The 13,086-nt window shown below is 43.4% G+C and overlaps 1 protein-coding gene across 1 annotated transcript in view; it reads right to left on the reverse strand.

Annotated features, from left to right (window-relative positions):
* Positions 1 to 13,086, reverse strand: part of LOC120023963 (nesprin-2-like) — a 192,621-nt gene that overhangs the window by 6,123 nt on the left and 173,412 nt on the right. The window contains exons 93-100 of the mRNA XM_038968063.1: positions 6,958 to 7,120; positions 6,279 to 6,469; positions 5,144 to 5,294; positions 4,531 to 4,713; positions 4,042 to 4,179; positions 3,442 to 3,633; positions 2,964 to 3,262; positions 173 to 278 (exon numbers count right to left, since the gene is read on the reverse strand). Of these exons, the coding sequence (XP_038823991.1) occupies positions 173 to 278; positions 2,964 to 3,262; positions 3,442 to 3,633; positions 4,042 to 4,179; positions 4,531 to 4,713; positions 5,144 to 5,294; positions 6,279 to 6,469; positions 6,958 to 7,120 (1,423 nt within the window). The remainder of the gene's footprint in view (positions 1 to 172; positions 279 to 2,963; positions 3,263 to 3,441; positions 3,634 to 4,041; positions 4,180 to 4,530; positions 4,714 to 5,143; positions 5,295 to 6,278; positions 6,470 to 6,957; positions 7,121 to 13,086) is intronic.

Below are 13,086 nucleotides of genomic sequence, written 5' to 3' on the forward strand. Positions count from 1 at the left end.
GCCAGAGGGGGGCAGCAGAGCAGATTTATGTAGGAGTAAGGGGAAGTTGCCCCTAAATGCTAATCTTGGATACGTTTAGCATTTTCCCCACTAATGGGCATGGTTAAGCTTGGGGAGGGGAAGCTGATCCTAGACTTGTACCTAGGATACATTTCAGCCCGGAGCGACTTACGTAGCCTTGTTTGAAGGGAGTGCTAGTGTGTGTAGGTGAGGGGTCTAGGCCGTCAGGAGAGTCCAGGTGGAGGGACTTCCTGTCCGGGTCGCCTGGTGAGCGCCAACTTGGAGATTCGGGTATGGCCATGGCTCTGAGTGGAACTGAGAGGACCACACACACAAACACACACAGACATGCATGTACACGCACATGCAGACACACACACACACACACACACCCCGTTAGAGCCTGAGTTTACATTGAAAACACAATAATGACCAAATTTTCCCTGCAGACCATTCTACTTCCAATGGGCATAGACGTAATTTCAACGACTAGTTTTGATTTACATGAGTTGTCAATGAATGTGAATTCAATGTGAAATCAACAAAAAAATGTCACCATGTCATGAGATTTAGGTTAAAAGTTGGGTTTAAAAAAGTATTTTTGACAATCCAATCAGTTTCCCATGTTGATTCAACGTTATCACATTGTTAGTTGTTGAAATGACGTTTAAACAATGATTCAACCAGTTTTTGCCCAGTGGGCTTGCTCTGGTTACAAAGGAGATTTTCTGCCACCCAAATAATAATGCCATACAAGTATAAATCAAGCAGTGAAAGAAACCATGTTATGTGTGTGCATCTTTATTCCCATGCAGTATTTCAGGTGGTAGACAGTAGCAAAGGGAGGTTATGGCACAGCAGTGGGGTGAATTAGTGTAGTTGGCTCTGGCAACACAGATGGGAGTGGTTTAACTGTATCTGGCAACCCTAAGTGGATTTTACACTTAAAGCCTATTTACTATGCAAACAAGTCTCTAACTGAGGCCTAAGTAAAGGTAAGTAGCCTTGCCCGAGCCAGAACGGCCCATGGGGCAGGAACCTATCTTCTGTTTCCTTAGCGTGAGGTAATTTGATGTACAAGTACATTCCCTGATGTAACCAATCACATGTTTTTATTGGTATACTAACTGTGATTGGTCCCTTGAAATGTATAAAAAAATACTCATTCTGTTTTACTTCTGTAAAAACCCTGACGAAGGCCAAAAGCCATAACACATTGCTTCTACTTTTAGCAATAAAAATGTTTTATTTAACGCCATTGTCCTCCAGGTGTTGCTCAATCACCTCTCTACTTCAAATACATCCCCTGGACAGGACGCTAGTCTGTCACAGGGCCTTACCCCCAATCTATCTCCTTAAGGCCAGGCACCACACGCGAATCCTTTTAATCATATCACAATCAACTTTTATCAGTTGAATAAAATATTTTTTTGTATTACTATTTTCTGAAATATATTATTACAATATGCAAATGAGGCGATTTATTATTAAATAATGCATATTTGCATACAACGCAAATAAAAAAATTCTAGACACTAGATTAAGTCAGCCTAAATATTTTTGTTTCATTTTGTTAAGACACTCCAGGACCGGACTTTGTGGATAAATACTTTTTAAATCTTTCTATCTGTAAAATACCAAAGACATTTAAAGGCATTTTTCCAAATAAAATGTTAACTAGATTAAAACATTTACTGGAATATCAACATTTCCCTCTGGGCAAGTCCGGAGAATATATCTAAGGATAACCACACACAATTTTGCTATGGTGAGGCAGATGCTTCTGAGAAAATGTGTTGGTGTGTGGGAAGAGTCTGACTTTTGGGAAATGGCAGTTAAAGACAAGGACACTGAATTAAGACGACCAAATGCCAAAAGCCTATTTAGACCCAATCACCATCTCTTCAAAGTAAGTTACTAAATGTAGTCCAGTTTGTAACATTTTCTATGAAATGGACTTTGAAATTATGTGTAATCCAATGTAGTAGTGAGTTTTGAAATGATTGATGTATGTTCATTTTAAAGTTGTTCAAATTCATAAAAATGTTGATGGTAGTATGATAAACTAAAGAAAATATACATTTTCATCAAGTTTTTTAAATGTTTATGTTTACTCTTTAAAAAGACTCATGTTAATGGACCAAAATACCCCAACAATCTCAAAATTGACAGGTAGATGCAAAAATTTAATTTCAGCATGTGGTGCCTGGCCTTAATGCTGAGTGTCCTGCAGAGACACATCAAGTTCCATTTTTTGAGTCTTCGGTATGACTCGATCAGGGATTGAACTCCCAACCTTCAAATCGAAAACTAAAAAAACAACGCTGTGGCTTGGCTGGTCTAGCTGTAACGCTGCAGCCTCTCACTTGTCAGCATACGTTTGAATCCGGCCTACTGCTCTTTGACACAACTCCCCGTCATCCTCTCTCTATATATGTTAAATGAAATCAGAAAATATACATTTTTAAAAAATTACACTGAGCTATGATGTAGCCTAGTTAAATTGTTAGTGAGCTTTAGCTCTATAGTGAGCGGTGATCACACTTTATTGTGAGGACTCCTATAAGATAGTGTACTTTAGCAGTTTTGCGTGAGGTTATGTGAGGTTGCGTGAGGCATGCCCCAAGCCTAGCAGTACCCGCTTGTATATAGCCACCAAATGGCATCGGCATGGAAGAGGAAGACCATAGTGGTGCCTACCAGAGGGATCAGCTCCCAGTGAGAGAGCCGTGGCTTTCACAAAGTCCTCTGGACTCTCTGTAACCTCCACCTCTGGAGAAGAGTAGAAGAGGGCCAAGTTGAGTGTGTGTGTGCGTGCGTGTGACTGTCACTGTCACTGTGGCTGTGTGTGTACATGAATATACTGTATTCATAAATACCACAGCATTGTTGAATACTCATTACTGATTGTAAGACAGACACACATACACACTTAGTTGTCATCAGAGAGGAAACATGAACACTGTATTTTACCTGACAGAGTACTGTAATAGGTCCCGTCTTTCTTCTCAACCTCCTCCTCCTCATGGGACGAAGATCCTCCTACGTCTCCCGTGTGGTCCCATTCCAGAGGGATGGAGTCGCACACGCTCACGGGTGTCTCCCGGCCCGAACACTCCAGGGGAGGGGCCAACAGGTGGGTGGGTGTGGCAGGGGCACTCCCCTGACTCTGGCTCCGCCCCAGCCAGGAACGGCCAATCAGCTCGCAGCTCCCCTCCAGGGGCTTGTCCCCACTGAAGAGCTCCGGTTCCTCCTTCAACACCTGGAGAGGAGGAGAGGAGATTGTGTCAGGAGATAGTGGAAGCAGATCACCCTTCCATACACTTCCTGGCAGTAGGAGTACAACTCTTCTGTGTGTGTGTCTCTCTCTCTTTTTGTTGGGGTGTGTTTTTTGTGTGCGTGCCTGTACATCTGTGTGTATGTGTGTCCACACATACTAACCGGTGGCTGCGTGAGGCGCTGGTGGAAGCGGACCACCCTGCCAAACACCTCCTGACAGTAGGAGTGTAGCTCCTCTAGCTCGTCCTCGATGAGAGCGGCGTCCAGCGGAGAGCTCCTCTGGATCAGGCCCTCACCGAACACAATCAGCCCGTCGATGCGCTCCGTGTTGAGGGTGATCTCCCTCTGGAAGGACTGGAGGGGAGAAGGTCAGTTAGGCATTTTCCCCACTAATAGCTGTGGTTGGGATTGGGGGAGGGGAAGCTGATCCTAAATCTGTACCTATGGCTGGGAAACTTCACCCTGGAGCTAGAAAGGAGAGGAGAATGTGAGAGTGTTTGGTTGACTGTGTCAAAACTGGCCATGGATGTGTGTGTGACATGTGTGCTCTCCTGCATCTGAGTGAGTTACTGTGGGAATCTGAGTTCACATGTGCAAGACAGTGACTGTGTGAATGCACATTCCTCCATGTTTGTGTGTGTGTGTGTGTGTTTGTGTGTGTGTGTGTCCACTAGTGAATATGCATTCCTGAGCTTGTGCGTGTGTGTGTGTAAACCCTCTGTCTGCCCCACCTTCCCCCAATCCCACCCATCCCCCCCTTACGTTGAGCTGCTTCATCTTGTGCTGCGTGTCTGTCTCTGAAAAGTGCTCCACGTTGGTGAGCTGCAGGTCCATCTCCGTCAGCCACACCAGCAGGCTCTCCCTGGTCCCCTCAAACTCCTCTCTCTGACCCGTAAAATGCTGCAGTGGGGAAGGGGAAAAGAGACCGTGAGTTTTTGTCTGTAAGAAAATAGTGCTTGATAGTGGGCACACCTAGAGTCAAGGTGCAGATAAAATTCAAGATTCACATGGGGGGTGGAAAACAGTCACAGCTCTGGCTCTTGATGTAAAAAAAAAAGTGACGATTTGGCCATCTTGGCTTTTTTAAATTTTTATAAGTCCCTTAAAAATAGGAAAAGCAATAAGTCAATGATTTCTTAAGCTCTGATAGACAGTAAGGCCGATGTGTAAGCTAACTAAAGTAACACTGGCAAGCGCAGTGTGCATATTTTTATTTTCTTTAAAAAAAAAACAGCATTCCTTCCTTATCACCTTTAGCCTGCGTAAGATGGCCGCTGTCCTCCTGTGCAGTGCATCCCAGCGGCAGTTGCCCTCATGGACCATAACCTTGATGCGGCTGGCGCCGTCTGTGCGGTTCTCCCGGGCCAGCCTGCGGTACTGGTTGTTGACCAGCTCCAGCTGGGTCACACGCTCCTGCACCTGCCTCTGGAAGCCCTGTGTAGGGTGGGGAGGGCAGGAGGGAGGGAGGGGATGTATGGTGGATGGGGGGAGGTGTAGAGGGTATTCCGAGAGGGAGGGAGGGAGGATGAAAGGAAGCGAGGGAGGAAGATTATGAGGGAAGATAAAAGGAAGGATGGAGGGAAGGAGGAGGGAGAGAGGGGTGTGAATAACATTGATTGATGAATATTGGGGAAAGGATATGATTAAACCAACCATCCAGTAACCGAGCCATTGGTTAGTTAATAGAATACAATGAAAATCTCAGACAGTGTCTGTGTCCGCAATGACAACCTATTCTCTGCAATTTGCACTAATTTTGATCAGAGCATTGGGTAAAAGTAGAGCACTATGTAGGGAATAGGGTGTCATCTGGGAGGCAGAAGTGAACTTCACTGTCAGTTCCTATAGGATCCCCAAAACTGACCTCAAACTTCTTGAGCTCCTCCTTGGCGACTGTGTACGGAACGTTGTCAGAGTTGGGGTTGGCTGCCGTGCGTTCGGCCACCTTGAGCCAGTCCTCAAAGCACGAGTAGTCATCCAGGAACTTACACCACAGCCTCCAGGTCTCCTCGATCCTATCATAGGGGAACATCAGTGCAGGGTAAAGTTGCCCTGAGACGCTAATCTTGGGTCAGTTTTGCAATCCCCCCACTAATAAGTAGAGGAAAGATTCACCCATGTTGAATGTTATATTGTTTGCGTGCATCTCTGAGCGATGTTCTATCAATTCTCTGGGTGGTTTTATGTTTTCATGTGTATCTGAGCTATTGCCGTTCGAGCAGGCAGAAATTTGTCAGGTATGACTAGCACTGCGATTAAGCCACTCTCACTACACTGGAAGTTAAAAGGAATATGACTTTAAGATCTCAAAAACATCTATCATACATGTCAGATTTAAATACTAGCTGATGCCATAACACGGGAGGTTGTCTTCTCTCGAATGAGCAATTGATTATATTTTAGCGATATTCCTACTTTGAGAAATGTATAATTTAGGGTCCACCACATTTCTCCTATTTGTCTGCCTCTTCAGTCCAGGGTGCATTGCATGGTGCCGCTGCGAGACACATCGATCTGCAGGTTGAACATGGTGAGATTGTAGCTAACTATCAACTTCACATGCTGATATTGAATTCAGTCTTACTGTGTGTCGCTACATTTGCTCGTTAGCCAGACAGAGCTGCCACAGATTTCCACAACAATTTTCACATGTTGCTACCAACCTTATTATAACGACAAAATTAAACATTTGTTAACAACATATATTGTTCTCACATATTAGTGGATATAGGAATTAGTGGTTTTGGGTGGATATTTCCTTAAAGGTTAGGATAAGGGAAGGGGAAGCTGATCTTAACCCAGATGAAACTTCACTCTGGACCACGAAACATCACCATCCATCACCATCCAAATGAACCCACAAACTTCATTCATCACTTTTGGTAACACTTTGTATAAGCCACCTGTTTGGTAATGCATTATAAATACATTATATATATTAGTGGGGATTGATTGATTGGGTGTGTGTATACACATATGAGTGTGTGTGTGTGTCCTACCTGAGCCTCCTCTCCAGGGACATGACACAGATAGCCCTCCAGCGCTGGTCTAGGCTGCAGGTGGTCTGCTGGATGGAGTCATTCTCGCCGTCGCCTCCACCACACGCATCCTGGTCGTGCAGCAGGATGTCGCACAGCCTCAAGACGGACGCCACGCCCTCCGTGTGCTGCTCGATGTCCCTCTGTAGCTCCTGTGGATGGAAACAAGGACAACCTTAGCGTAATGTAATGTGGACAGACAGATGGACAACGTTGGACACGGCTATTGACAAGGCTATGCATTGGATGGTTGTTTGTTCAATGGGGTAATATGTTTGTATCTATCGCCATCTATTCAAATAACTAAAATAAAATGAAATCAATACAGATATGGTCATTACAATCTATATCTGAGTAATAGAATGTTTTTGGCCCAGCACCGGTGGGAAATTTGTGATGTGCATATTACACAAAAACACCTTTGTGTAACCTGTCTTTTTCAATGTGTATTTATTCAGGTAAATCACTTCATAATATTCGCTATGACAACCTGGGTGTGTTCAAGGGAAAACATTTTAAAGCGTTAAACAGGTACTCCCTCCCTGTTAATTTGGTGCCTAATGAACAGGACCCTAGCACCCACATGCTAAACTGACCCAAGATCAATGTCTAGGGGCAACTTCACCCTACTACCACCCACCTGCTGTTGGGCGAGCCGTCTCTGGATCTCCTCATGGTGACACACGTTGTAGGTGACGGGCCTGGCCAGCTGGGTCTCGATGCGGGACAGCCATGATCGCAGGTTGCTCATGTTCTTGTCCAGCTGCTGCACCATACCCAGGGTCTCCTTCAGCTTCCTCAGCCTGCACACACACACGCCCGCCCACCCATACACACAAAGGGAAGAGAGTCAGAGCAATACTACATAACTGATAATTAACTACACCCAACATGTCTACTTTCGATTGTCTGATTGAGTTTTTCTGGAGTGGCAGGTGGACAGGGTTTGTACTTTTGGAACCATTCAACTACCAAGTTGAAGTGTTTATTCAAGTTCATGAAGTGTTTATTCTTCACAAGTGCCCACAATTTAGTTAAGTTTATTAGGATCCTCATTAGCTACTGCACATGCAGCAGCTACTCATCCTGGGGTCCACATAAAACATACAAATACATGATTTTATTAGGATCTCTTTTAGTCTTCATTTGGACTAATCGTCCAAGAGTCCTTAAACATTAATTTATAATACGATCACATTTTCATATATAACACGATCACATTTTCATATATAACACACTGTTACAAACAGACATAATACACTGACATATTGACCAGATAAATACTCTAACAGTCTGAAAAGATAAATTGATTCCTTCATCTACCATAGTCACGCACAACCTTCCTGTAACGAGTGCGCTGAGAGTCAGGAAGCAAGTACAGGGAGTGAGTGTTAATAAATAAATAAACAACAAGAACCACAAACAGCGCACCGACATGAAACAGGAACAATAACACCTGAGGAAAGAAGGGGAGTGACAGATATAGGGAAGATAATCAAGGAGGTGATGGAGTCCAGGTGAGTGTCATGAGGCACTTGTGCGCTTGACGATGGTGACAGGTGTGCGGGATAGTCAGTGGCCTGATGCCCTAGAGGCCGGAGAGGGAGTACACATGACAGTACCCCCTCCCCGACGCACAGCTCCAGCCACAGGACGCCCACAAAGGGGACGAACCCGGGGATCAGGAGCGGACCGGTGATCCGGCTGAGGCATGAGAGCCTGACGAGTCGGCGGAGGCAGGGGAGCCTGGCAATTTGGCTGAGGCATGAGAGCCTGAAGTGGCTCCCGGACCCGACGGCATTTACACTGACACCAAAAAAAATACTCCCTGATTTTTCCTTTAGTACAAGTTGACTGTCCTTCCTTATATGCATGCTGAAAGTCAGTAGTTAACTTGTTGTTAAATAATACATTTTTTAAATAGCATTGTATACTATAAACTCCTATAGCCACTACTACCATAGTCTGAGTACCAGTCTCTTTACATTCCACTCCTTGTCATTGTCGAAAGGCCAGTCTCCTCAATCTCAATGTTCAATATGCGCTGGATTTAAGGCAGAGTTGCTCAATGGTTGTTGGAAATAACATTATTATTTTCCATGACAACATGTTGAGCCTCGAAAACAGAATTGGAAACATTCAGCTGTTAGCTCGGCAAATTGTTGCATTTTGAGCCTTAAAATCTAAACTAAGTTTAGATGTGGTTGTGTGGTTGGAATTGCAGTATGTAGCTATTTAGTTAGGCAATTTAGATGTGAGCTAGCAACTTTTGACAGACTGGTTTCGTCTGGACAGACAAACAGTTACTTAGCAAAGGGATGCCAAGAGTTCTGTGGAGAGAAAAAATTATAGTTCCAATATTTGCATAATAAATGTGATTGGAGGATAGTTGTGAGGGTGAGCGAATCAGGATCAAATCCTCCATTCTCATCAAGATCATTAATGATAGAATGTTCATATTTGAAGACGGCAGAAAGGCCAGTCTCTTTGGCATATGATATGGAGTACAGGGAGTGGATTAGCTAAAGAGACTGGTACCCAGGCGACTATTACCCTGCACCCCCCACTTTTTTCCCAGGTGTCTCCTGGCCCTTCAAATGTCACCATGGCAACTGAGCAACACAGAACACAGAAAATGTTGCCATGACTACATTTGATTACAAAAAGCTGCTCTTTAGAGAAAAATAAGCCTAAGTGTGTGCAGGTTAGATCCTTCTGCTAACCCCCTGGTAGCACTCAATACTGTCTTCTACTTGAGGGAGAGTTTTCGTTAATAGTGAAAGTCTGTCTGTCTGTCTGTCTGTCTGTCTGTCTGTCTGTCTGTCTGTCTGTCTGTCTGTCTGTCTGTCTGTCTGTCTGTCTGTCTGTCTGTCTGTCTGTCTGTCTGTCTGTCTGTCTGTCTGTCTGTGTGTGTGTGTGTTTGTGTTTGTGTTTGTGTGTGTGTTTGTGTGTACGTGCATCATGTGTGCCACTTATCTTTGCATTAAGAGAAAGTCAATATTCAGTATCTCATAAATTAGCTAACAAAAAAGTGAAGTCTATAATGTGGCTTTCTCATTCCATATATAGCAGATAAAACTCATAAATGCTACATATATACTAAATCAGGGCTCCAGACAAACATTTCCCCCCTGGTGGCACCAGGCAATGATTTGGTGGCAACCCACAATTGTTTTTGTTGCAGCGTCACACAACAGAATACATTTTAGTCATAATTTTATAAAGTCATTCACAATGCTTTCACTGAGATAGTATTCAATAAATAAGTTATTACATCTAACATGTCCAAGCAGGAATGCATGATTCAAAATATTTTGATATGCAACTTAATTTTGTGTTGACAATTAGGCTATTTTTGTTCTATTTTACTGGTAAAATAGGGCTCCAGAATGTTCAGATTTCTTTGTTCAACAGAGATAAATGCCTTCATCTTTATGTGCACTAATATTATTTATACAACGGGTGGTTCTAATCCTGAATGCTGATTGGTTAAAACCGCATTCCAGCCGATGTCAATTCCACAAGTTAACACTGGCTAAATCTATGAAGTTAAAATGCCTATTTACTCTGTTCCATCTGGCTGCGCAATCCACTCTCATCAGCCCAGCCATGCAATCTATAAACTTGAGCTCCACTATAAAAAGTATTTAGACATTATCTCAAATTTCTTTCAGACTAACATTTAGTTTTCAACAGCAGAGATTTGTATAAACCTTGCTCTCGGTCGCTCTGGCATTTGCACCATTGTTTTATTGTTCAAATTTGATCTCCAGCTGTCCCATAGTAATGAACGTGTTGGGAGTCGGGATGAGACAGACAGGCAGGCAGCTTTTCTCAGCCAGTCGAAATCATGAATCAGCATAATTTTTATGGATATATACAAAAAACTATCAATAGAAAACAGGTAAAACGAAACAAAGTGCAGCTAGTTTGCTGTCTTTCCAACTTCAGTTTGAGGTGATTGTGTTACTAACAAGATAGCACATTTTCTATGCCAGGCGAAATCGCATATCATTAGCTCATTGTTTAAAAAATATATATATATATTTTACCCCTTTTTTCTCCCCAATTTCGTGGTATCCAATTGGTAGTAGTTACAGTCTTGTCTCATCGCTGCAACTCCCGTACGGACTCGGGAGAGGCGAAGGTCGAGAGCCATGCGTCCTCCGAAACACAACCCAACCGCACTGCTTCTTAACACAGCGCGCATCCAGCCCGGAAGCCAGCCGCACCAATGTGTCAGAGGAAACACCGTACACCTGGCGACCTGGTCAGCGTGCACTGCGCCCGGCCCGACACAGGAGTTGCTAGTCCGCGATGAGACAAGGATATCCCTGCCGGCCAAACCCTCCCCAACCCGGACAACATTGGGCCAATTGTGCGCCGCCCCATGGGCCTCCCGGTCGCGGCCGGCTGTGACAGAGCCTGGGCTCGAACCCAGAATTTCTGGTGGCACTGCTAGCACTGTGATGCAGTGCCTTAGATCACTGCGCCACCCGGGAGGCTCATTAGCTCATTGTTATGGATGCATCCAAATACTGTAGATGTCACTAGAAAACAGCTTCAACAAACACAAATGTAGCTACTTTGCTGTTATTCTGGCTGCACTGTTTGACATGACTGTAAGTTCGATGTAGTTGGCTAGCTAGCAAGCAAGAGATAAGAACGTTGCCAGCCAGTATGGCAATGGAACATTTAGAACGAACAAAAGACTGAACGACTGGGTCGTGTCTCTGGCAACCAAACCGATAGAACGAATGATCAGCCGGCTTGGGTAGCAACCCTAGATTTGTGTCGGGACTATATCTTGTGGAAGGATGAAATAGTATGAATAAATTATTCAATTATTTTAAATGAAAATATTTGAATATGTTGGTAACCCATTGTATGAAGCCGGAGTTTGGAGGATATATTGGCACGGTTTGCCGGCCCATGCAAATATATCCTCTAAACACCGGCTTCTCAGGCATTATCACTTAAATAAAGACCTAATTCACCACCTGAGGAACCACCTCAAAACACATTAGCTAGATAGCTAACTAAATATAATATCTACTGCTAATGTATTAATATAATAGTAAATGTAATGTCCTAACAAAACGTTGCTATCAGTGCACTTACGATGGCTGATGCACAATTTCGTACCCTTCGTAGTTCAAAGACATCAGATATATTGTTAGTAAAACAGTGTCCCTTGAGTGCAATAATGATCGTTGAGAAATAAAATTATACCTATAGAAAGCTGAGACTCTACTCTCTTTGATATGGACAACTAGTTGCTTCCAAATTATTTTTTGTCCTGCATTACATTTTGAAATGTTATACAATCACGAGGGGCACACGAGGGGGGAGAGAGAGCGTGAGAGGCTCACTACAGCAGCTGGCCTCTGTGAAACAGGCAGGCACAGCATCAGGTAGACACTTTTATTACAGGAATCATGAGGATAATGCATTATACTGTTTAACAGGTTTTATCTGACCAGAAAATGGGAGGTTTTGATTGAGGTGACCAGAAGAATGTGCAGCTCGCAGCAGTGCAACTTATATGTATTGTATTGCTTGTATGTATTGTACTGCAATTCAGCTTTAAACTGTTAATATACAGTATACATGTAACAAAACTAAACTAAACTTAACCAAGCACTAAACTAAACCAAACTGAGCCCAAACAAAACTAAAGTAAACCACACTAAACTAATCAAAATTATACCAAACCAAACTAAACGAACCATGAGACCCACATTCCCTCCCACACCTCTCGCAAAATCTGACAGCCCAACAAAGAGTAGAGACACTGAGCCCCAGGGCAAGCCTCCATGCTGAGCCAGTGTATAGGAAGAGAAGGATGGATAGAGGGACAAAGAACGTGTGAAGAGGTATGGAGAGAGAGAACATTAAGGGAAAGGGAGAAAAAAGCAAGGCAAACAAAGTGACCGTCGCTACGGGGTGGTGTTCAAGTCGCTTGGAGACAAGGCTCTATAGAGGTTACAGTTATATAGTAACAATGGTCACCACACACGTCTCGCCTGAGACTTTTAGAGAGTGTAGGAGTGACTTCCTGCACTTATAATGGTCCGGGTACAAGATGTATTAAGAACAGATATAGGATCAGCTCACCCTCCCCAAACCCTAACCTTAATCATCAAAGTAAAAACACAACACGCAAACCTGTCCATAGACCAGTAGCAAGAACAATGTCATGCTACTCCAAGCTTAACCTTTAGCTTAGCAAACAATGCTCTCAGGGCCGTAGCGAGGGTCTGAGTTTTATTGAGGTCTGGAGGTCAGGACATTTTAAGAAAGTTGAAGCTCATTTACTGCATTTCTATACCATTTAAAAACTCTAAAATGGTGTTTGGAGAACAACAAAAACAAGCAAAAATGACCCCAGCTTCAGCTTAATTCACCTCAGTCAATCTACAAACACATAGCCTATTAGCAATAAATTAGCCGCTACACATGAACTCTCATTAACTCAGCACCCGGATTAAAAACTATAATTTAATACTTACAGAGGGATCTGTTAGCAGAAAAGTATTGTATTAACATAAGGTAAAGAAATAAGTCTGCGTTACAGAACAATTTTGTTTTGCAGTTTTACAGCTCATTTCCTGCAATTCTACTCATTTTGCCATGATTTATGACATGTTAATATGATATCTGAGTAAGTGACTAACAAAATCAAATGGGGGACCCTGGGCACGTGTCATACCTGTTTCAACCTAGCAACGCTCAGCCTTTGTTTCCCACTTTGATTGAGTGTGTGGAC

This window comes from Salvelinus namaycush, chromosome 29 (assembly GCF_016432855.1).
Source record: "Salvelinus namaycush isolate Seneca chromosome 29, SaNama_1.0, whole genome shotgun sequence".
Lineage (NCBI taxonomy): Eukaryota > Metazoa > Chordata > Actinopteri > Salmoniformes > Salmonidae > Salvelinus > Salvelinus namaycush.